This window comes from Mirounga angustirostris, unplaced genomic scaffold, assembly GCF_029215605.1.
Source record: "Mirounga angustirostris isolate CCGP_5_RB_7025 unplaced genomic scaffold, mMirAng1.0.hap1 SCAF_4, whole genome shotgun sequence".
In the NCBI taxonomy this organism is placed as follows: Eukaryota; Metazoa; Chordata; class Mammalia; order Carnivora; family Phocidae; genus Mirounga; species Mirounga angustirostris.
In genome coordinates, this window is record NW_026991712.1 from 39,023,095 (window position 1) to 39,046,388 (window position 23,294).

At 38.8% G+C, this 23,294-nt stretch overlaps 1 protein-coding gene across 4 annotated transcripts in view; it reads right to left on the minus strand.

The window, feature by feature from the left end:
• The window catches only part of CPQ (carboxypeptidase Q), a 458,753-nt gene that overhangs the window by 63,577 nt on the left and 371,882 nt on the right, over positions 1 to 23,294 (minus strand). For all 4 annotated transcript variants that reach the window (XM_045896198.3, XM_054512535.2, XM_054512537.2 and 1 more), the window contains exon 7: positions 21,161 to 21,362. In XM_045896198.3, coding sequence (XP_045752154.1) covers positions 21,161 to 21,362 — 202 coding nt within the window. The remainder of the gene's footprint in view (positions 1 to 21,160; positions 21,363 to 23,294) is intronic.

The window sequence follows — 23,294 nt, forward strand, 5'->3', positions numbered from 1 at the left end:
ACTAGTAACATTATTAATATTTGACTTTTTTTTTTCTTTACTTCCTTATCTGAAGTGTTGTACTATGTTCTGGTGAAGTGAGTCAGGTGCTTTCTTAAATATTGCCCTTGAACCAGTAAAGTGGCAGGTTGGTTTACAGTGAATGCCAGCAGCCCATCACTCATTTATGTAACCACAAAGTAAGTGTGCTAAGACCCGAAGGTCAGCGAATACCAATAATACCTGTGTATCTTTTGCAATGTTTCCTAGGATATCAAGTATACTCCTGGTCATCCTTTCTACTGGATCTAAATACAGGAGAGCATGCTCATAGCAAGACCTCTTCAGTTAATTTTGTAAATATGAAACTATCCCCCAAACCCTGAAATTCCTTATTGAAGATCTAATGTGTAGAGTGTAATTGACTTTCAAAGACCTTATCACTTAAATGCATTCAACTCTTACAATAGTCCTGTGAAATATTATCGCCCTTATTTTACCCATCAGGAAACTGAAGCTCAGAGAAGTTAAATCAAAAGCACACTTGCTATAAAGTGATGAATCTGTTCCTCTATCACGACACTTGCCACTTCGCCACAAGGGTTAATTAAGTGGCTAAAACAATTCAAATGTTAAAGGAGGTCTCTGGCCTTTTGTGATTGTTCTTCCTCACTACCTCATTCTTGGATAACATACCCAGTAAAGTAGCTGTGAAGTGTGTTCCTATAAATAACTGCCAAGTTTTCCCACTCCTGTAGGTATAGACTGTGGGTGGGAGTGGGAGGAGAGAACACCTCAGGTATTAGATAATGCAGACTGCTGGGATAATGCAGAGTGCATTAGATAATGCAGATAAACACCTCAGTTCATCCAGTTCCTCATCTGCCTGCCAACCTGAGTATCTCAGGTAAACTAGAACAGAGAGGGTAAGGAATGCTTTTTTGTCAGAAAAGCATCTTAGCGGTGATTATTATGTATAGGTCATGAAGTGCAGAGAGACTGGGTGTTTTAAACTCAGAGAATTTTTTTTTAAATTTTATTTTATTATGTCATGTTAGTCACCATACATCATTTTTTTCTTGCTTTTTAAAAAAATTTTTTATTGTTATGTTAATCACCATACATTACATCATTAGTTTTAGATGTAGTGTTCCATGATTCATTGTGCATAACATCCAGTGCTCCATGAAGAATGTGCCCTCTTTAATACGCATCACCAGGCTAACCCATCCTCCCACCCCCCTCCCCTCTAGAACCCTCAGTTTGTTTTTCAGAGTCCATCGTCTCTCATGGTTCATCTCCCCCTCCGATTCCCCCCCTTCATTCTTCCCCTCCTGCTATCTTCTTTTTTTTTTCCTTAACATATATTGCATTATTTGTTTCAGAGGTACAGATCTGAGATTCAACAGTCTTGCACAATTCACCGCGCTTACCAGAGCACATACCCTCCCCAGTGTCTATCACCCAGTCACCCCATCCCTCCCACCCTACCCCCCCAACTCCAGCAACCCTCAGTTTGTTTCCTGAGATTAAGAATTCCTCATATCAGTGAGGTCATATGATACACGTCTTTCTCTGTTTGACTTATTTCGCTCAGCATAATACCCTCCAGTTCCATCCACGTCGTTGCAAATGGCAAGATCTCATTCCTTCTGATGGCTGCATAATATTCCATTGTATATATATATACCACATCTTCTTTATCCATTCATCTGTCGATGGACATCTTGGCTCTTTCCACAGTTTGGCTATTGTGGACATTGCTGCTAGGAACATCGGGGTGCAAGTACCCCTTCGGATCCCTACATTTGTATCTTTGGGGTAAATACCCAGTAGTGCAATTGCTGGATCATATGGTAGCTCTATTTTCAGCTTTTTGAGAAACCTCCATACTATTTTCCAGAGGGGCTGCACCAGCTTGCATTCCCACCAACAGTGTAGGAGGGTTCCCCTTTCTCCGCATCCCCGCCAACATCTGTCGTTTCCTGACTTGCTAATTTTAGCCATTCTAACTGGTGTGCGATGGTATCTCATTGAGGTTTTGATTTGGATTTCCCTGATGCCGAGCAATGTTGAGCACTTTTTCATGTGTCTGTTGGGCATTTGGATGTCTTCTTTGGAAAAATGTGTGTTCATGTCTTCTGCCCATTTCTTGATTGGATTATTTGTTCTTTGGGTGTTGAGTTTGATAAGTTCTTCGTAGATTTTGGATACTAGCCCTTTATCTGATATGTCATTTGCAAATATCTTCTCCCATTCTGTCGGTTGTCTTTTGGTTTTGTTGACTGTTTCTTTTGCTGTGCAAACCCTTTTTATCTTGATAAAGTCCCAATAGTTCATTTTTGCCCTTGCTTCCCTGGCCTTTGGCGATGTTTCTAGGAAGAAGTTGCTGCGGCTGAGGTCTAAGAGGTTGCTGCCTGTGCTCTCCTTTAGGATTTTGATGGACTCCTGTCTCACATTTAGGTCTTTCAACCATTTTGAGTCTATTTTTGTGTGTGGTGTAAGGAAATGATCCAGTTTCATTCTTCTGCATGTGGCTGTCCAATTTTCCCAACACCATTTGTTGAAGAGACTGTCTTTGTTCCATCGGACATTCTTTCCTGCTTTGTCAAAGATGAGTTGACCATAGAGTTGAGAGTCCATTTCTGGGCTCTCTATTCTGTTCCATTGATCTATGTATCTGTTTTTGTGCCAGGACCATACTATCTTGATGATGACAGCTTTGTAATAGAACTGGAAGTCCGGAATTGTGATGCCACCAGCTTTGCTTTTCTTTTTCAACATTCCTCTGGCTATTCGGGGTCTTTTCTGGTTCCATACAAATTTTAGGATGATTTGTTCCATTTCTTTGGAAAAAGTGGATGGTATTTTGATGGGGATTGCATTGAATGTGTAGATTGCTCATTGACATCTTCACAATATTTGTTCTTCCAATCCATGAGCATGGAACGTTTTTCCATTTCTTTGTGTCTTCCTCAAGTTCTTTCATGAGTATTTTATAGTTTTCTGAGTACAGATCCTTTGCCTCTTTGGTTAGATTTATTCCCAGGTATCTTATGGTTTTGGGTGCAATTGTAAATGGGATCAACTCCTTAATTTCTCTTTCTTCTGTCTTGTTGTTGGTGTATAGGAATGCCACTGATTTCTGTGCACTGATTTTATATCCTGCCACTTGACTGAATTCCTGTATGAGTTCTAGCAGTTTTGGGGTGGAGTCTTTTGGGTTTTCCACATAAAGTATCATATCATCTGCAAAGAGTGAGAGTTTGACTTCTTCTTTGCCAATTTGGATGCCTTTTCTTTCTTTTTGTTGTCTGATTGCTGTGGCTAGGACTTCTAATACTATGTTGAATAGCAGTGGTGATAGTGGACATCCCTGCCGCATTCCTGACCTTAGGGGTAAAGCTCTCAGTTTTTCCCCATTGAGAATGATATTCGCTGTAGGTTTTTCATAGATGGCTTTTATGATATTGAGGTATGTACCCTCTATCCCTATACTCTGAAGAGTTTTGATCAAGAAAGGATGCTGTACTTTGTCAAATGCTTTTTCTGCATCTTTTGAGAGGATCATATGATTCTTGTTCTTTCTTTTGTTAATGTATTGTATCACATTGATTGATTTGCGGATGTTGAACCAACCTTGCAGCCCAGGGATAAATCCCACTTGGTCGTGGTGAATAATCCTTTTAATGTACTGTTGGAACTGCCCGGCTAGCTCAGTCGGTAGAGCATGAGACTCTTAATGTACTGTTGGATCCTATTGGCTAGTATTTTGGTGAGAATTTTTGCATTCATGTTCATCAGGGATATTGGTCTGTAATTCTCCTTTTTGATGGGGTCTTTGTCTGGTTTGGGGATCAAGGTAATGGTGGCCTCATAAAATGAGTTTAGAAGTTTTCCTTCCATTTCTATTTTTTGGAACAGTTTCAGAACAATAGGTACTAATTCTTCTCTAAATGTTCGGTAGAATTCCCCTGGTAAGCCATCTGGCCCTGGGCTTTTGTTTGTTGGGAGATTTTTGATGACTGCTTCAATTTCCTTAGTGGTTATAGGTCTGTTCAGGTTTTCTATTTCTTCCTGGTTCAGTTTTGGTAGTTGATACATCTCTAGGAATGCATCCATTTCTTCCAGATTATCTAATTTGCTGGCATAGAGTTGCTCATAATATGTTCTTATAATTGTTTGTATTTCTTTGGTGTTGGTTGTGATCTCTCCTCTTTCATTCATGATTTTGTTGATTTGGGTCATTTCTCTTTTCTTTTTAATAAGTCTGGCCAGGGGTTTATCAATCTTGTTAATTCTTTCAAAGAATCAGCTCCTAGTTTCGTTGGTCTGTTCTACTATTCTTTTAGTTTCTGTTTCATTGATTTCTGCTCTGATCTTTATTATTTCTCTTCTCCTGCTGGGTTTAGGCTTTATTTGCTGTTCTTTCTCCAGCTCCTTTAGGTGTAGGGTTAGGTTGTGTACTTGAGACCTTTCTTGCTTCTTGAGAAAGGCTTGTATTGCTATATACTTTCCTCTTAGGACTGCCTTTGCTGCATCCCAAAGATTTTGAATAGTTGTGTTTTCATTTTCATTGGTTTCCATGAATTTTTTTAATTCTTCTTTAATTTTCTGGTTTACCCATTCATTCTTTAGTAGGATGCTCTTCAGCCTCCATGTATTTGAGTTCTTTCCGACTTTCCTCTTGTGATTGAGTTCTAGTTTCAAAGCATTGTCGTACAAAAATAGGCAGGGAACGATTCCAATCTTTTGGTACCGGTTGAGACCTGATTTATGACCTAGGATGTGATCGATTCTGGAGAATGTTCCATGGGCACTAGAGAAGAATGTGTATTCCGTTGTTTTGGGACGGAATGTTCTGAATATGTCTGTGAAGTCCATTTGGTCCAGTGTGTCATTTAAAGTCTTTATTTCCTTGTTGATCTTTTGCTTAGATGATCTGTCCATTTCAGTGAGGGGGGTGTTAAAGTCCCCCACTATTATTGTATTGTTGTCAATATGTTTCTTTGCTTTTGTTATTAATTGCCTTATATAATTGGCTGCTCCCATGTTAGGGGCATAGATATTTACAATTGCTAGATTTTCTTGTTGGATAGACCCTTTAAGTAGGATATAGTGTCCTTCCTCATCTCTTACTACAGTCTTTGGTTTAAAATCTAATTTGTCTGATATAAGGATTGCCACCCCAGCTTTCTTTCAGTGTCCATTAGCATGGTAAATGGTTTTCCACCCCCTCACTTTCAATCTGGGGGTGTCTTTGGGTCTAAAATGAGTCTCTTGCAGACAGCATATCGATGGGTCTTGTTTTTTAATCCAATCTGATAGCCTGTGTCTTTTGATTGGGGCATTTAGCCCATTTACATTCAGGGTAACTATTGAAAGATAGGAATTTAGTGCCATTGTATTGCCTGTAAGGTGGCTGTTACTGTATATTGTCTGTGTTCCTTTCTGGTCTATGTTGCTTTTAGGCTCTCTCTTTGCTTAGAGGACCCCTTTCAATATTTCTTGTAGGGCTGGTTTCATGTTTGCAAATTCCTTTAGTTTTTGTTTGTCCTGGAAGCTTTTTATCTCTCCTTCTATTTTCAATGACAGCCTAGCTGGATATAGTATTCTTGGCTGCATATTTTTCTCACTTAGTGCTCTGAATATATCCTGCCAGTCCTTTCTGGCCTGCCAGGTCTCTGTGGATAGGTCTGTTGCCAATCTAATGTTTCTACCATTGTAGGTTACATATCTCTTCTCCCGAGCTGCTTTCAGGATTTTCTCTTTGTCTCTGAGACTCATAAGTTTTACTATTAGATGTCAGGGTGTTGATCTATTTTTATTGATTTTGAGAGGGGTTCTTAAACTCAGAGAATTTCTTTACTGCTTCTGGGACCTTACTGCTGCTCTTCCTTATCTGCTGATAGATCCTAGGATGGCAGAGGTTTTGTGCATTTTATATAATTTGAATCAAGTCTCAGTAGTGAAAATGAAGGTGGTTACTGTGTTCATCTGCACTTTGCCCTTCTTTCCATTTTAAGGACTGTACATCTTGACCACAGGGATGGATATAAGAGCCAGGCTGGGTCAACGTGATCTTCCCAGCTGAGTTGAATATAATGAGCTACTCTTCCATGCATAAGAGGCTGTAAAGGTGTAAGTCATGACTTGCCTATGGTCATAGGTTAGCCTCTACAAGGACAGCTGGCTTGAGAGAAGGAAGGCACCATGGAAGAAACCAGAGTAAGCACAGAGAGACAGAATATGTGTCCTAATGGCATTCCAGTGCTGGAATCCATCAGACCAAATCCAACCCTACCCTTCTTGTGGCTTGCTTAAATTCCCCGTTTTTGCTTCAGGTTGTCTAAGTTGGATTTCTGTCAGTTAGTACTGAAGAAGTCTAGACTAATATAGACATTTTGCTTTAATAACTGAAATAATAATAGTGGCTTCTTGAGCATGAACATTACCAAGCATTTCACTTAGACTGTCTTTATTTTTTTCTTCACTATAACCTCATGAGTTATATATTACTGTTATTTTATTTATGAAGAAATTGAGGCTCCAAGAGGTTACACGACTTTCCTGAGGTTATACAGCTAGACAGTGGTAGAGCAAGATTTGAATCCATTTCTATGTGGCTCTTAAATACATGCTGTTAATGTCTCATGCTATTTTAGATCTTAAAATGGTTCTTAATTCTAGCTGCATTTTGGAATCATCTGGGGAGCTTCTAAAAACAGGTGTGCTCATGCCCTTTCTTTAGGTTTCCAAGTTTGCACAAGTATAGCCGGCACCATTCACATAGAGCACAATGGACTTGTGCTCTGGGAGGGTGGGGGACCCTGGGGATTGAATATGCTTCCAATAAATGGTGCTCCCTGGACATGTGCAACTGATGTGGTCCTGCAACCAGACCAATTAAATCTGAATCTTTGGGAGTGGGCCCCAGGTTGATATGATTTTAAAAGCTCCCCAGGTGATTTTAAAGTGCAGTCAAGAGTGTGAACCACAACTCTAACCTAAACACATATCTTGGATTTATATGGGCTTTGGCTGGGTCTACACTAGCACAAAGTGAAAAATTAAAGCTTATGGTGGGGCAATTCAAGCTAATATGCCACGTGACTACAATTATCAGGATATCTCAGATAAAATCTTCTGTCAGGAATAGTGAGTGTAGAATCAATGACCCCTCTGGACAACAGATCAATTTATGTACTGCACTTTGTAGTACAGTGCTGACTAAAAATATTAAAGTGATATCTCTAAATATCCTCATTCTTAAATATGACATCAACAACAATTAATGGACTACCTCTTAAAAAATGTGGATTTTGTAAAGTTGTGTCCAACAAACATTTTCATGTAGGCTTAAACTTTCCATAACCAGATAGTTTTGGGTATTGATGAAGGCCATGCCCTTTCTCTACATAATATTCTGTTCTTTTACCTTCCAGGAGACTATTTCTTACTGAAAGAAAGAAAGACAGACAGACAGACAGAAGGAAAGAAAGAAAGAAAGGGAGGAAGAGAGAGAGGAAGGGAGGAAAAGGAAAGGACAGGAAGGAAGGGAAGGAAGGAAGGAGGAGAGGGAGGGAAGAAGGAAGAAAGGAAGGAAGGAAGGAAGGAAGGAAGGAAGGAAGGAAGGAAGACTGATGACATACTTCATAACTAGTCCTAAATACGCAATAGCTCACTCAGATCTCAAAAGATCCATAACTAATAGATTTTACAGAGCTCAACTATATTTGATTTATGCATTATGAACCAGAAGGACAATTAAGATAGCAAATGTCATATTATAAAAGAAACTTTAGTTGCCATGAATTATGCAATCTCAGACTTTCTTATAAAAACAGGATAATAGGGAGACTTAATTCTCTGTTAGAAATCCCCATGAGGGGAATATATGAGAATATTAGGTTAAGTGGTTGTTTTTTCACTTTAATGCCGAGCAAAGGAAGGATTTTAAGCCAACACAGTTACCTGAAATAAGGAGTCTATTGTATACAATTGAGATATAATCCATTTCTAGAGTAAAAAGTCCTTATTCAAATCTGAATTCACTTTTACCCAAATCTCTTGAATTGTGATATTTTTCCTGTTGTTTCCATAATCCCAAACTTATTAATCAAATTGATAAACATCTTTTAGCAGAGCTCTTATAAGAAATCAATGAGTGTCACAATACTCCAAGACTTACTTGACTCCAAGTATGTCCACTTACAGTCAGACTTTATTGTTGATTATCGAGAATTTTAGTGCAACCAGTGCCAATCACAGTGTGGTGTTTCATGTGACTACTCTAGGTCTCTCCAGCTGGAAGGCTTAATTTGGCAAAACTTCAAGTAGCAAAACACCTAAAACAATTTCAACTTTAGCAAGAAATTGCTAGAAGACATGCAGACCAACCCTTTAGATGTGTGACCTATGAAGCTAGGTTTTGCCTTGAGTCTCTCAAAGGAGGAGGATGTGGGTTAGATGATACCTGCCCAGTGGCTGGGATTGAGCCCCATCATGTCTCACTTCTGGCTGTCTAAATCCTCAGAATGGCATTCAAGTCCCAACTACCGTCCTAGGCACCTTTTCAATTTTAGCTCTATTTCCATATATTATGCTAAACTTCAGTCAAACCAGACTATTCATCATTTCAAGAACCCATTGCACTTTTTAATCTACGCAATTTTGTTTATTTCCATCTTTTCACATGGAACGTACTCCCTCTCTATCCAACAAAATTCTATTCTTTCTTGAGATTCAGGCAGATTGTCACCTCTTTTGTGATGCCCCACACAATTTAATGTTTCTTTTGCCTGAACTTCGATTGCACTTTGTTCTTCCTGTGTCTAAACTCTCCACTAACTCCTTAAGGATAGGGAGTGTACCTTATATATGACATTGGAATAAAATGAACCAGTATGTTAACTCTGGCTTTTCCACTTTAATACCTTAGTCACTTTGGACAAAGGAAACCCACTGAGTCCCAACTGTCTCATCTGAAAATTGGTTACAAAATAATGATGTATACTTCAAAAGGTTCTTATAAAATTATGTGAGATAATGTATATAAAGCAGTTAGAATAACACTTGAGACATAGCAGACACTCAATACATGTTAAGTTACATGTAGGAGGATTCAATGATGACACTCAAGGTAATTATTTTAGTAAGTCTCGTAATCATTCCTATCTGTAACTTCTTTCCTGATTAATAAAGAAAAATTATAAATAGGCATTTAAACATTTTGGAAATCAGTAGTTTGGGGTTTTAAGACAAAAATATGAAACATGTAAATGATATCACATTAAAGGTAATTTGTACTGCAGGTTCAGAGAAATTTGTACATCTCCAGGGCGCCTGGGTGGCTCAGTTGGTTAAGCGACCGCCTTCGGCTCAGGTCATGATCCCGGAGTCCCGGGATCGAGTCCTGCATCGGGTTCCCTGCTCAGCAGGGAGTCTGCTTCTCCCTCTGACCTTCCTCCTTCTCATGCTCTCTGTCTCTCATTCTCTCTCTCTCAAATAAATAAATAAAATCTTAAAAAAAAAAAGAGAGAAATTTGTACATCTCCAATGGAATATACGTACTAAAGACAAACAATCATATAATAAACAAACTTATTTCAATAGTCATGCTATTGCTGGTTGTGTGGTATTGTAATTCTGAAACTACTGTGTGTGTGTTACAGGATAAAGCAAATGAGTGATTATGCTGTTGCACTAAGAACAAGGGGAAAAAAAAGAACAAGGAATTTTGGCAAGAAAAAAGGAGACATGGATATAATATCAGGGAGGTAAGGTACAACTTTGCAGTCCTGAACTTGAATTGGAAATATCATATAATTCATCATATACTTTTTCTTAGAGAAAAAAAATACATATTTCCATACACACTTAATGTTCAGACTGTGGCCTCTACATATCATGACACAGTAGAAGAAATTGGGCTTTTTGGAGAAATAGCTGATTCCAGATCTGGGGAAGGAAATATTAAAAGATGGTCTGGAACATTTTGTCACATCACAAAGCTAGAACACCTCAATGACTACCACACTCAGGTTAAAACTCAGGAACCAGCTTAAAAAGGCTCTTGCTGGCCAGAGATGGGATAATTTGAGCATAAAATAAGAATAATTACTGTAATAGAATGAAGCACATCTATATTTTAAAATTCACTAATAAATAGCACAAAATAATCCAACTAGTTATCCTTGGAGGATACTAGGGAACCAACTTATAAGTTTTAAAATAAGTAAGTAAAGGGAAAGAATTAACATTTATCCTGCCTTTTTTATACAAAAGTACCTCAGGGTGATCAGATAGTCAATAAGGGGAAAGTTCTTTTTTATAGAATTCTTTCAATTAATGATCAAAATTAACATTTTGCAATCCCAATGAAATAATGGATCTAGTCAATAACCTTCAATGACCATTAACATCTTAAAAAGAGAGACAAGTAGACACTACTGCTAATAGAAATAAAAGACAGCACTTAAGAAGTATTCTTGCTAAAAAAAAAAAAAGTAAAGAAAAATCAAACTTGAACCAGATCAAGCCTCTAGATTTAACTACCAATTCACAGGAAATATAAGGGAGAGTGAAAACATGTTAAATGATTCCATGGGAATGGAATTAGCTAAATCCAGACTACAGGGAATCCCAAAGGACAAATTACTTGGTTTCTGTAACAAATAAGCAGCAAGGAAGAAGAAAGATGAAGGTAAAACCTATGGATTAAAAAAGACTTAAGAGGCACCAACCATATCAAGCGATTGCATTGTTTAAACCTTACTGGAATCCTGGTTTAAACAAGAAAACTCTGTGGGGGGGGAACAGTTTGGAGACAACTGGAAACATTTGAAAACTGGCTCTGTATTGACTATGATATTAAGAAATTATTGTAAAATATTTTAGGAGGAACAATACTATTGCAGTTACACACACACGCATACACACATGAGTCCTTACCTTTTAGAGACAGAAATTAATATTTACAAATGAAATAATATAAGGTTGAGCATTTGCTTCAAAATAATCTAGGTGTAGGACAGTGATTGTAGTATGAATGAAATATTACTGCCCACGAATGAAGAATTCCTAAAGTGATGAATATATGGGAAGTCATTAGATTATTCTCTCTACTTTTGTGTGTGTTTGAAATTTTCCGTAATAAGTTTTTAAAATCATGCTTTAACATCATCTAATATACCAGGCCATTCTGAATTTTACAGTCTCTAACACTTAAAGTAGGGATAGACAAAGTTAATGTAGCTAAGAACAAGGAGACATATTTTGAAGTCCTAGTTCCTTCTACTCTACTGTCTTTCATATAATTTTTAGGGGGTTTTTTCCTCAGAAAATTTCAGTATAGTTTTAGTCAGTTTTCCATGATGAAGTCTTCTTCCTTGTTTTCATGATTATTAAGTAAACCAATTCATAGTCAGTCCTTGACAGTGAGCATGAAGAGAAAAGGGGCCTCATCTTATTTTTGTATCCTCTATAATTTTTTTTGTTATGTTATGTTAATCACCATACATTACATCATTAGTTTTTGATGTAGTGTTCCATGATTCCTTGTTTGCGTATAACACCCAGTGCTCCATTCAGTACGTGCCCTCTTTAATACCCATCACCAGGCTAGCCCATCCCCCCAACCCTCTCCCCTCTAGAACCCTCAGTTTGTTTCTCAGAGTCCACAGTCTCTCATGGTTTGTCTCCCCCTCCGATTTCCCCCCCTTCATTTTTCCCTTCTTGCTATCTTCTTTTTTTTTTTTAACATATAATGTATTATTTGTTTCAGTGTATCCTCTATAATTTTTATACAATATAGCTACCTGTTGAATGAAGTGTTACATAAGGAGTCATTTAGAGTATCTGTAAAGTATTAAGTGGAATTGCTAGAGAGTCAAACTCATGGGACAGGGAACCTAGAAGAACTAACCCTGAGACCCTGAGAGGGGCAGTTAGAGAAGTGAAACTTTTCTAGTCTATGTCATTAGAGGGCATGGGAAATAGTTGATAGAGAAATTTAAGTTATTTTGGGTCATTATAATACAGAAAATGGATTCATAATTTAGTGTTCTCTGATTTTCTAAAGCAATTGTTTCTAACCCTGCACTATTCCTCAAGCTGCTTTCTCACTCCTGGTCCTCTCATTGAGCCTGCCGCTTAAGTGTTGATGGGGTACCTGCCAGAATGAACTTTATGGACTCTCCTCTAAAACACTGTTTTCATCAACTCCCTCTTCTGCTGAAGACTTCTGGTGACTTTGCATCAGCTACAAGAGTTTTTCACCTGAAGTGTATGCCTCTTCTTCACGTGGCCCAGGGATAACTCAACTGTTCCTACCACCCACTGTTCTCTAAGATGAATCCTCTGCTCAGTGAAATTATTCTCCTAATCATTCCCAGTGGGGACACATGCCTTTGTTCATACTATTTCTGTCACCACCAGAACTGCCCTTCTCTACACCTTCTATCCATTCTGATACTAGATAGTCCTCAATATTCAGCTTAAGCTCACCTCTTCCAGGTCTTACCTGTCTTCCAACTTATGAACTTCTATAGTTATTCTGCATGTATTATTTATCTTGGTGCTATACCAAAAACTCCTTTTTACATGACTTAACTTTTCTTGTGTTCTTCTTCAAATCAATACATCTAGTCAGCAAACATTTACTGTGTCTCTATCATGTGCCAGGTAATAATGAGTATTGTGGGTATATAAGCATGAATAAAATACTCTCTTGGTCCTCAAACCAGTTAAGGAGATAAAATACAAAGAGTATTAACTTTAAAGTGAAAATGTATGCTTTAAATAACAATTCAAGGCAACAAGAGAAGAGTCTTCATAAAGCAGTGCATGACTCACTGCCCAAGAGTATAAACAATGCTTTCTTCTTCCCCTTGGCTGTAGTCAGTGATACTAAAGGGCATGAGCCAGGTCAGCAATGGTTAGATAGTCAATGGCTTCTATGGAGCTGAAGCAGGTCTACTGCAAGGGGGAAGAACAGAACAAGCTTATTAGTTGTTGTGATGAGCAATTTCCAGGAGTGTGTTATTGATGTGGATGGTACACATACCTATCTAGCATGTAGCAGTCAAGGAACATTAAACAAGAGCTCTTAAAAAAAAAAAAAATTTTATTTATTTGAGAGAGAGAGAACATGAGCAGGGGAGTGGCAGAGGCAGGCTCCCCGCTGAGCAGACAGCCCAACATGGGGCTCGATCCCAGGATCCTGGGATAATGACCTGCGCCGAAGGCAGGTGCTTAACTGACTGAGCAACCCAGGTGCCCCTAAACAAGAGCTCTGACTCACTTGAGTTAGAGGTAAGAGGCAGCCACCTTCTATAATTCCTTGTATTACCCTTCTCTCTTTCTAATATTTTTCTTCATTGTTGATTTCTTTGTTAGAGCCTGTCTCTTCCCACTTTCCTCTTTCCCTCCCCCACCCACTACAATGTAAACTCTACAAGAGCAAGAGACCTACTAAGTTTTCTTCATCTCTATTCTCAGTGTCTAGAGCACCTGGTTTCTACTAGGCACTAGAGCCATGCTTGTTGATGGGATGAAACTGCCCACCTACTTAAATGAAGGCTACATTCACAAACCAAAGAGTGCCCTTTTCATGTACGCAGTGGGGTGAGGTCTGCTCACCATGCAGCAATGATCTCTCCAGACATTACTGGCACAGTGCGTTTTCACCATAAAGGGGGCATCTTTTAATTAGGGACAGCAGGGGACATAGAACTGCTGTGCTACACTATTCCATCTGGTGACTGGGAAACATATGAGTCCTGGGTCCAGAAACTCCAATTTACTTTACATTACCATTCCTACTTGTGTCCTGATCTTCTCCTTTCTTGGAACATGTTAGAAGAAAGGCCTTTCGAAATGTAGAAATGGAAAGTTTTAATTTAGTTCTGTCTAATGTCATATGAGGTATTAAGCAGAAATAAGCAAGATGGAAAATATGTGAAATTCTGAGTAATCTGCATATTTGGTACTTCAATACGGAGTCTGAACGATCATAAAAAGATGGAAGAAACTAAAATGTGATTTCAAAAACAATTAAATATGTGAGGAAAAAGGACAGCTCAATGAAGCAAAGTTCTTTTCTGTTTTTTTTTTTTAAAGATTTTATTTATTTTGAGAGACAGAGAGAGAGCACAATCAAAGGGAGAGGGAGGAGCAGACTCCCTGCTAACCAGGGAGCCCAATGCAGGACTCGATCCCAGGACCCTGGGATCATGACCTAAGCTGAAGGCATACATTTAACCCAATGAACCACCCAGGCACCCGAAGCAAAGTTCTTAATAAAGTAATCCTAACTTATAGTTATGGCATTAGAGTTTATAAACCTCTTTCACATTATCTTACTCTTTCTACAAACCTAACCTCTACCTATTCAGCATTTGATTCATGGGCAGTTTGTTGAGGGCCAGGCACTTCTTCTCAGGTCTGGGAATTCAGAGAAATTCACCATAACCACAAGAAAAGGCTAAGTGCCACAAGGAGAGGGCATTACGGGGCATTTCCTGGATCAGGAGGGGTCAAAGAAGGTTTTTGAGAGGAGGAGAACAAGTTGCTGCATCACGCATGAGTAGGAATTCGCTGTTGAAGAAGACAAAACAGAGTCCAATGGCAAGGAAGTGTGAGAGCAAAGGGTGCACCAGGAGCTTCAGTGAATGTGACTTGTTCTAAGAGGTAAACAGAAAGGGGTGGGAAGCCATGAGAGAGGAGGCTGCACACCAGCCAGAGGGTGGAAAGAAAAAGGCATTGAATTCCATGCTAGGAAAGGACATGATCCTCTGAAGACAATGGGGAGACACTGAACAATTTTAAGCAAGAAGCAGAGATAATCAGATATTGCAGCTATTCTTAGTTGCTTACCAGTAGGAATCCTCTTCTTCTTCCTAAGGAATCCCAATTTTGCTCATATATCAGGAGGCTACCTTTTCAGTGGTGACTGGGCCCCCTTCTAGGCCCGGAAAGTAAAATTTGGTCAGTATAAGCCAATGTTGGTAATTCTACTCCATTGCCACTGCCTGATTTAGCCACAGACATGTTTTACAATTTCGGCCAATGAGACTATGGAAAAATCTGCTTTGCAGCTTCTGGGTGAAACTGCCTCACGATTAAAAAGACAAATCCATCACGGGCATTCTCTCTTCCACTACTGCACAATGTGTGAGAATTTGTTGCTTAGAACAACTGCAGCTATCTTGGGACCAGGAGAGGACAAGCCTGAAGACAAAAGTCAACATCTTGAGGATGGCAAAGTGGAAAGATGTAAAGCACCAAGGTCCTTGATGTGGTAGATGACTAAATCAAGCATTCTGTAACCACCCATTCCAGAGCTCTTTTTAAGTGAATTTAAAACTCTCCTTACTGCCATTCTAAGTTGGGTCTTTTGTTCTATTTTGCAGGCAAAAGCAACCCAACTGATAGACTGATTTTCAATTTAGAAAGTTCATTTTGGAAGCCGTGAGCCAGTTAGATGGAAGGGGACCAAGAATGCAGATTGGGATGGTAGTAGGAAGCTGCCATTGGAAAATCAGTGAATACTGATGAGACAAGGTCTGTGTGGTGGAGAGGAGTGAACAGGTTTAAGAAATAAAAGAAATTCAGAGTAAATGGGACTTAGAGACCACTTTGATGTATGCTCTGGATGATTGTGTGGTTTCTGGATGGTGGTGCCAGTCAGTGAGATAGGGGACAGAGGAGGGGAGGGGATACATATTGAGGCTTGGTGGTTACCATACCTATTTTGCATATAAGATAACCAAGTCTCACTCAGTAGAATGTATAATTTGTGAGGGTACAGATCTTGTCTATCTTCTTTACTACTGATTCCCCAGTGCTGTACGCCAGATAATTAGTAAGAATGCTTAATAATAAATGAGTACAGACATACAGATGACCAACAGGCACACAACAAGATGCTCAACATCACTCATCAACAGGGAAATGCAAATCAAAAACACAATGAAATATCACCCCACACCTGTCAGAATGGCTAGTATCAAAAAGACAAGAAATAACAAATGTTGATGAAGATGTGGAAAAAAAGGAATCCTTGTGCATTGTTGGTGAGAATGTAAATTGGTACAACCACTGTGGAAAATGGTATGGAGTTTCCTCAAAAAATTAAAAATAGAAAGACCATATGATTTAGTAACTCTGCTCCTGGGTATTCACCCAAAGAAAATCAAAACAAATTCAAAAAGATATATGCACCCCTATGTTTATTGCACTATTATTTACAATAGCCAAGATATGGAAGCAGCCTACATGCCCATCAATAGATGAATGGACAAAGAAGATGTGGTACACACACACACACACACACACACATACACACGAGGAATACTACTAAGCCATAAAAAAGAATGAGAACTTGTCATTTGCAACAACATGGATGGACCTAGAGGGTATTATCCTAAGTGAAATAAGTCAGACAGACAAATATTACATGGTTTCACTCATATGTGTAATCTAAAAAACAAAACAAATGAAGAAACAAAGCAGAAACAGACCCATAAATACAGAGGACAAACTGGTGGTTGCCAGAGGGAAGGGGGCTGGAAAGATGGGCAAAATGGGTGAAGGGGAATGGGAGGTGCAGGCTCGCAGTTATGGAATGAGTAAGTCATGGAGGGGAAAGGCACAGCATAGTCAATATAGTCAATGGTATTGTAACAGAATTGTATGGTGACAGATCCATTGTGGTGGTAGCTACATTATGGTGAGCATAGCATACATATAGACTTGTTAAATTACTATGTTTGCACCTAAAACCAACACAACATGTGTCAATTATACTTCAGTTTAAAAAAAAAAAAAGAAAAAAGAAATAAGTGTGGCTGAGAAAAATTACATCATTTGCCTAAGATAGCACATGCAGTTAGAAGTCATTAAGCCAGAAAACACACTCTAATTCTTTCCAGCTCACTGTCTACCACATGCCAACAATATTAGAAAAAGGTTAACTCTCAGATTCTGAAGCAGATGAGGAAACTCCTATTGGTAGAAATGGAATCAGGGTGTGCTTACTCTCTCAGGCCACATTAAGAGAGTATCTAATTTTTTTTCATTAATATATATTTTATAGAAGAGTTTCTTTTTTTCTTTTCTTTTTAAGATTTTTATTTATTTATTCATGAGAGAGAGAGAGAGAGAGAGGCAGAGGCAGAGGGAGAAGCAGGCTCCCCACGGAGCGGGGTGCCCGATGCGGACTTGATCCCAGGACCCTGGGATCATGACCTGAGCTGAAGGCAGACGCTTAACTGACTGAGCCACCCAGGTGTCCCAATAGAAGAGTTTCTAAAGAAAGAAGATGTTCAAGAAGGATGCATGTGAGGACATCTGGAAAACATGGATTATATCTCATTACTGACATATTCAGAGTGAAACAGACTCCTCTCACTCTCACCTGAAGTTCATAATTAGAGAATCAGGCTAAAAATTAAGATGTAAAGTCTCTCTGCTATCAGGAATTTTTGAATAGAGACTAACGTAAATCCCTTTTAGACTAGTCTATGCTCGTGTTGTCTTTGGAAGAGTCAGAGAACTACTGCTTACCATTTTATGTAGGAAAACCATTGAATTACTAGAAGATATTATTCCAGTCTATTCCGTTAAGGGAAATAATCCTAACTGTTCTAGCCTCCCTAATTTATATCATTCTTCCAGTATTTTTTCTACCTTTATATCTCTTTTCTCAGCATCCTTTATTTTGTCCACAATCCTAAGATGAGGGACCCAAAGCTTGTTGAGAAAATATTTATTTCTGTGTTTGTGTTTTTGTTTTCTCCTCTCATGTCAGATTTACAAGAATTTAAATTTCTAAAAAACTAAGAACTATAGAGGAAGCAAAGTAGAAACCATTGACCTTGACCACAAGGAATTGATCACTGGGTACTCCTAGTAATCCAAGAACAATATTAGTGTGCAGTTCAAATGCCAGATCACGGGAAACAGAAGTGCTTTGGAAATTTAGAAAAGCAATACGGTGTCATGGGCTATTAAGGAAGGATTCATGGACACTGATGAATACCGAGTGAACCTCAAGAGTGTCTAGGATTTGGAGGGGAAGAATAAGAAAGAGTGTGGAAGAAAGTTGCCGTGGGAGCAGGCTGGAGTATAAAAATATCTAAACAGGGAGTTTATATGGAAAATACGTCTAAGATACTTTCCTTTAAAAAGGATCACCCCCAAAGCCTTATACTTATGTTGATAGTTATCATGTCCGTTATGGACATCATCTAGATGGATGAAGGACAACATCTCTCCTCTCCAAAGATGAACCTTTCATCAATCAATCTACTTGGCTTTTATAATTAATGAAAATCATGTTGAATTTTAATTCTGTGTTCTTAATTAGTTCTTAATTAATTAGTCTACTGAGTACACACAGAACATGAAAAAAATTGGGGACCAGCCACCAGGCTACAGAAATTTGATAGGCCTAGGACACGATGGGGGCTCAATAAACATTTATTGAATCAAAGGAGGAAAGGAAAGAAAAAGAGAAAGAAGAAAGGTCTGGTGTTTTCTTTTGGGAACATTATTTCTCATTAATTTTTGAAAAGTTAGGTGAGCAGTTGTGTAAATCATAACTTAATTAGTATTTAGCATTCCAACTTTAGGTTTAAGTTACTACAACATGACAGTTTTCAGGAACACAGGGTATACAGCTGGCCTATTTTTATTTTCTTTTTCTGTTTAACTATGGTTCTTCACCTTTTTCTAAAGTTCCTGAAATTTTCAATAGGTAACAAGAGATACAACATAAGCAGTTCCATTGTTTCTTCCAGAAATAGCCCACATTTAAAGTATCAAAAGATAGCTCAATGGTAATAGGGGAAGACAACAATAATTTGGTTCCATCTTATAGTATTCTAAAAGAAATTAAAAAGAATTCCAAGAAACATTAGCTGCAGTCTAAATGAACCACTGACTTTTTACAAACGTTCCTGATCTACAGAGGTACAGAGGGGAGTGGAATAAAGAATGTGAGAAGAAATAAGTAGTTATTTACAATAACAAACTCCTTTCCCCAGGGGTAAATTTTTCTGGAGCAGGAATGTACTGAAATCCTTTGCATAAGCAAGAGCTGAGTAAGACAAACATTTCAGACACTGCCATAGATTTGGAAGACCATCTCAGCATTCCAGACTCCCCGGTGTTGTTTGCACATTGTGGGAAAAGGGCCACCAGCCTTGAAAACAAAGTGGCCTGTTCTCAGGGTAACTTCTTCTGCCCTTAAGAGCAGGATAGACTTGGCTAAGTTCTTTAGTCCCTCTGAATCCGATTCTTGAAGTGCAAAACAGGGATAATTGTACCTTCCTTTTAGGATGGCCGTATGGATAAAAAAAAGAGTATCTGCAAAAACCTCACAGAGTGCCTGATCAGTAACAGGAACTCAATAAATTGTAACTTGTATTAATTCTCAAGAAACCATAATGGGGCTCAAATTCTCCACTCCACTCCATTAGTTGGTGATCAGATTTGACCTCACCTTAGCAAGAGGGGAAAGGCCTCCTTACCTTTGTGAAGACAATCAAATCAGCCTGCTAATTCCAAAGAGAACCATTCTTGTGACTATCTACATGGAAGGAATAAAGCTCAGGCAAATTCTCAACTATCCAATGCAACAAAAGCACACAATCCCTGGGAGCAGCGAGTACCAGTTTCTTTGTTCTACTTGTGTTTTTGGTTTCAGCTCCTCCTCTGTGCCCCCCTTCACTCCAGTTCACCCACAGTCTGTCAATCTTCTCCTCACAGCTACCACCCCGCAAACTAACTCAGGTTTTCTCAATTTTTAAGAAGACTCCTATTGAAAACATGAAGGCTCAGGAAAAATCTAGAATTCAAACAAATTCTTCCATACAATTTAAAAGGGCAAATTCCCTTCCCATAGACCTTGATCATGATTAAAATTACAGATACGGAGGGAGTCTCAGATCTGTCCAGATGATGCACAGCACCATAAATGCAAATGCTGTTTTAAGATATTTCAAAATATGGGTATAATATACACACACCATTGAAGAGAATCTAGGTCCTTGTATTAGAATAAAGGAAAGCTCCTTCTATTTTTAGTTATGAAAGATTATTATAAAACTTAAAACCTAAAATATGCTTTAAAAAATCTATGATATCTCAAGAATAAGCTTTTTAAAAATCTTAAATCCATGCAGGAGGCTATTGGTGAAATTTACTTTACAGGCTTGGGGAAATGGAGTGGGGTGGATCTAGAGAGAGATGCTTTTCTTTTTAACCTATACAATGTTTTGTAGCCACAGAAATGGTTCTGGAAACAGTAATATTAAAACTACTGAAAAGGTGGACTTCCTATTGATATAACATAAATACAGAAAAATCTGCAAATAGATCCTTTAAAGTGCTTTTGATTATGGATATAATGAGGGAACAACTTCAGGTCACAGATGCTTACTATCATCAATAACCCTTTCCCGTGGCCAGTCTAGGGCAAATTTGTGAAGTAGTATAAGTTTGTCTCTTTAAGATTATTCTACTTTGTAGTCCTGTGACTTCCTGAGGCCTACTCCTATTCCATAATTTCACTCCTGCCCAGGACTTGTCTTAAAAATATCAACCTAATAAATCACTGATCAGGGAAAATTAGTTTAGTCTAACCTCATATAAGAGTCTGCATTAAGAAAAAAAATGATTAGTAGGAAGCACCCAACCCTCAAAGAATAAAGCTCTACTGGTAAAATTTCAGATACCATGGTATTTGGGTCGGAAATTATTTGGGTCAGAGAAGATTTCCTAGCAGAGAACCAAAACTAGAAGCATTATCAGTAGTAATAATTGCCTTGTACTCTAGCTCTCAAATTTTGGTCATGAGATCACCATTTAGATACCTGTTTAAAAAAATAAGCAAAAACAAAAACAGATTTGTATGTCCTATGCCAGAATCATTAAAGCAGAATTTCTGGGAGTGAGGAACTTATAATTTAGAAAAAGAAGACAAATAGGTAAACAAACGCAAATTAATATTATTACTCCAAGTCTGGAAATCATCAGATTATACTTTATAGACAAAAGCTTAGAGTTTCCATGTATTAATTGGCCTATCGGTATTGCTGTGGCATGTTTGAATAGCACCTTGATTTTAAATCAGCAGCAGTACCTAAAGAACACCGACTTCATTTTTTGGTCTTACCAGGCACTCCAGCTTGGATCCAGAAGTTAATGTCTGTCCCTTCTCCAGCCCTAAAGACCTGTGTGATATTGACCGGCTGCAGCAGGCTCATGACCTCCTCCATGATGGCCCTGGCCTTTTCACTGCCAGTGAATTGCAGCCCAGAGGGTAAGAAGGTTCCCTGATCAGACTCCATCACCAGGCTGTAGTTGGAAATATTTGCCTAAACAAAAGAGAAAAGTGTTTGGTTCGTTATCTGTTGCTTCTTTGCCTTCTCCTTGGGAACTATCAAACAACAATAATCAAATGCTTTATCTCCTCGACAGTTCTTGCCAAAACACAGGCCACTCTGCCTGACCTAGGGTCTGGTCTGCATATTATCTAAGCATTCTGGGATGCACAATTACTCATTCTGGGATTTGCCAAACTCAAGTTGACTTGGAAGGATTTAAAAAATATAATCAAAGGAAATATAAAGCCTCATGTTGGAGTTACTCAACTATTTTCTACTAGCAATCATAGCCTTTCAACCAGTTTTCTCAAATGCCTAGTGTGCACCGGGATACGATGCCTCCTACGTGGTAGGTATCTCCAGATAGTGTTAGTCAAGCTCAGACAAAAGAAGGTATGCCCCGAGGACCTATTTATCTGTACCTCTTTCCTCTAAATAGGTATTTGATCTTATTTTAATCGTGAGTTCTGCTGAAGCTTCTAGGCATCAAACGGACAGGTTTGCCTTGGGTTTCTGATGTTGCTCCATCTGTTGAATCTCCAGGGAGGGAGGTAATAGGACAACACATGAAACACTGCTCTGTCTGGTGTACCGCCATAGCGCTTAAAACCCTGGCAATTCTGTCAGGCCACTAGTTTGTAAACTCTTTCCAAATAAAGTCTGCTAAGAAAGCATGCAGTGATTTCACATAGCCTACATTGTCACTGCAAGAGCTTAGGATATAAGAGGCTGTCGGCCAGGCTGTTCAATTAAATTGCCACATAGCCCTAGACTCACAAGTTTAAAGCCCTTACCATTGGCCTAACTATCTGTTTCCCAGGAGCCATTCACTTCTCCAAGACTGATCAATTACCAACTACCAACTACCTGGTTGAGTTATTCCCATGTTATCGTTGGACGGCACTGCTAGTCATTCCTTATTACTCACCTAGTAAAAGTCAATAATAACATTTGTACAGAGCTTCCAGAGAGGTTTCACATTTGCAATCTCCTTTTACCTGCTTCTATAACCCATAAAGTAGACAAAGCAGCTTTATGGTTATTGCTGTTTTACAGAAAAGGAACTGAGGATTAGAGAGGTCAAGTGATTTGCTTAAAGTCACACAGCTGGCAAATGGTAGAGCTGAATCTGGAATCCTCTGCTTGCCAGGACTCCACGCTGCCATCGCTAGCATGGGACGGAGTGATAAGTAAGGCTTGTTATGAATTCAAATGATTTTTCACTTATGTAACAATCTGAGGGGTGCGGGCTTTTTTGTTTTGTTTTTTTTCTGGAACAGATTCCTTTTTACAGTGATTTCCTAACTTGCCATGGAACTGTACTGTTGTTACAAGGACAAGAACAGTGCTGGATTCTAAAGGAGGATGTTGCCGGCATTTATCGGACCCATGGGGGGGCCCTGGGATACCAACACGTTGCTGCTATCGTTGGTAATGACTGAGAAAGTTAACAAAGCAGAAGTCTTCTCATATTTCCACTCTCACTTCCAAGGGATTTCTGTCTTCCTGGTGATTTTCAGAGAAAGACCCGAGGCATTTATAATAAAAAGTGTCATCCCAGCTTTCAGCTGTGGCTACCGCACAACAGCAGCATCATTCGAGTGAATGATATGCAAAATATTTGCATTGGTGTCTCACACATTTAGGGCTCATGTAACTAGCACACGGATGGCAGGTCAGGAAGTTGACATGTCATTTGGCAGTCCTAACCTTCTCCCTTTATATGCCCTGCTGCTCCCCACCCCAAACTCGATCTCCTATAAAAAGGAGGATAGAAACATCACAATAATCTGCAAATGAAAACAAAATTGGATGATCTTATATGGGAAGGTTCCCATACTGCAGGCAGATCCCATTTTTCCAACAAGAAAATTGGACAAAGCACTCCTAAGTCTTGCACTACTTAGATTAAAGTGGGGCTAG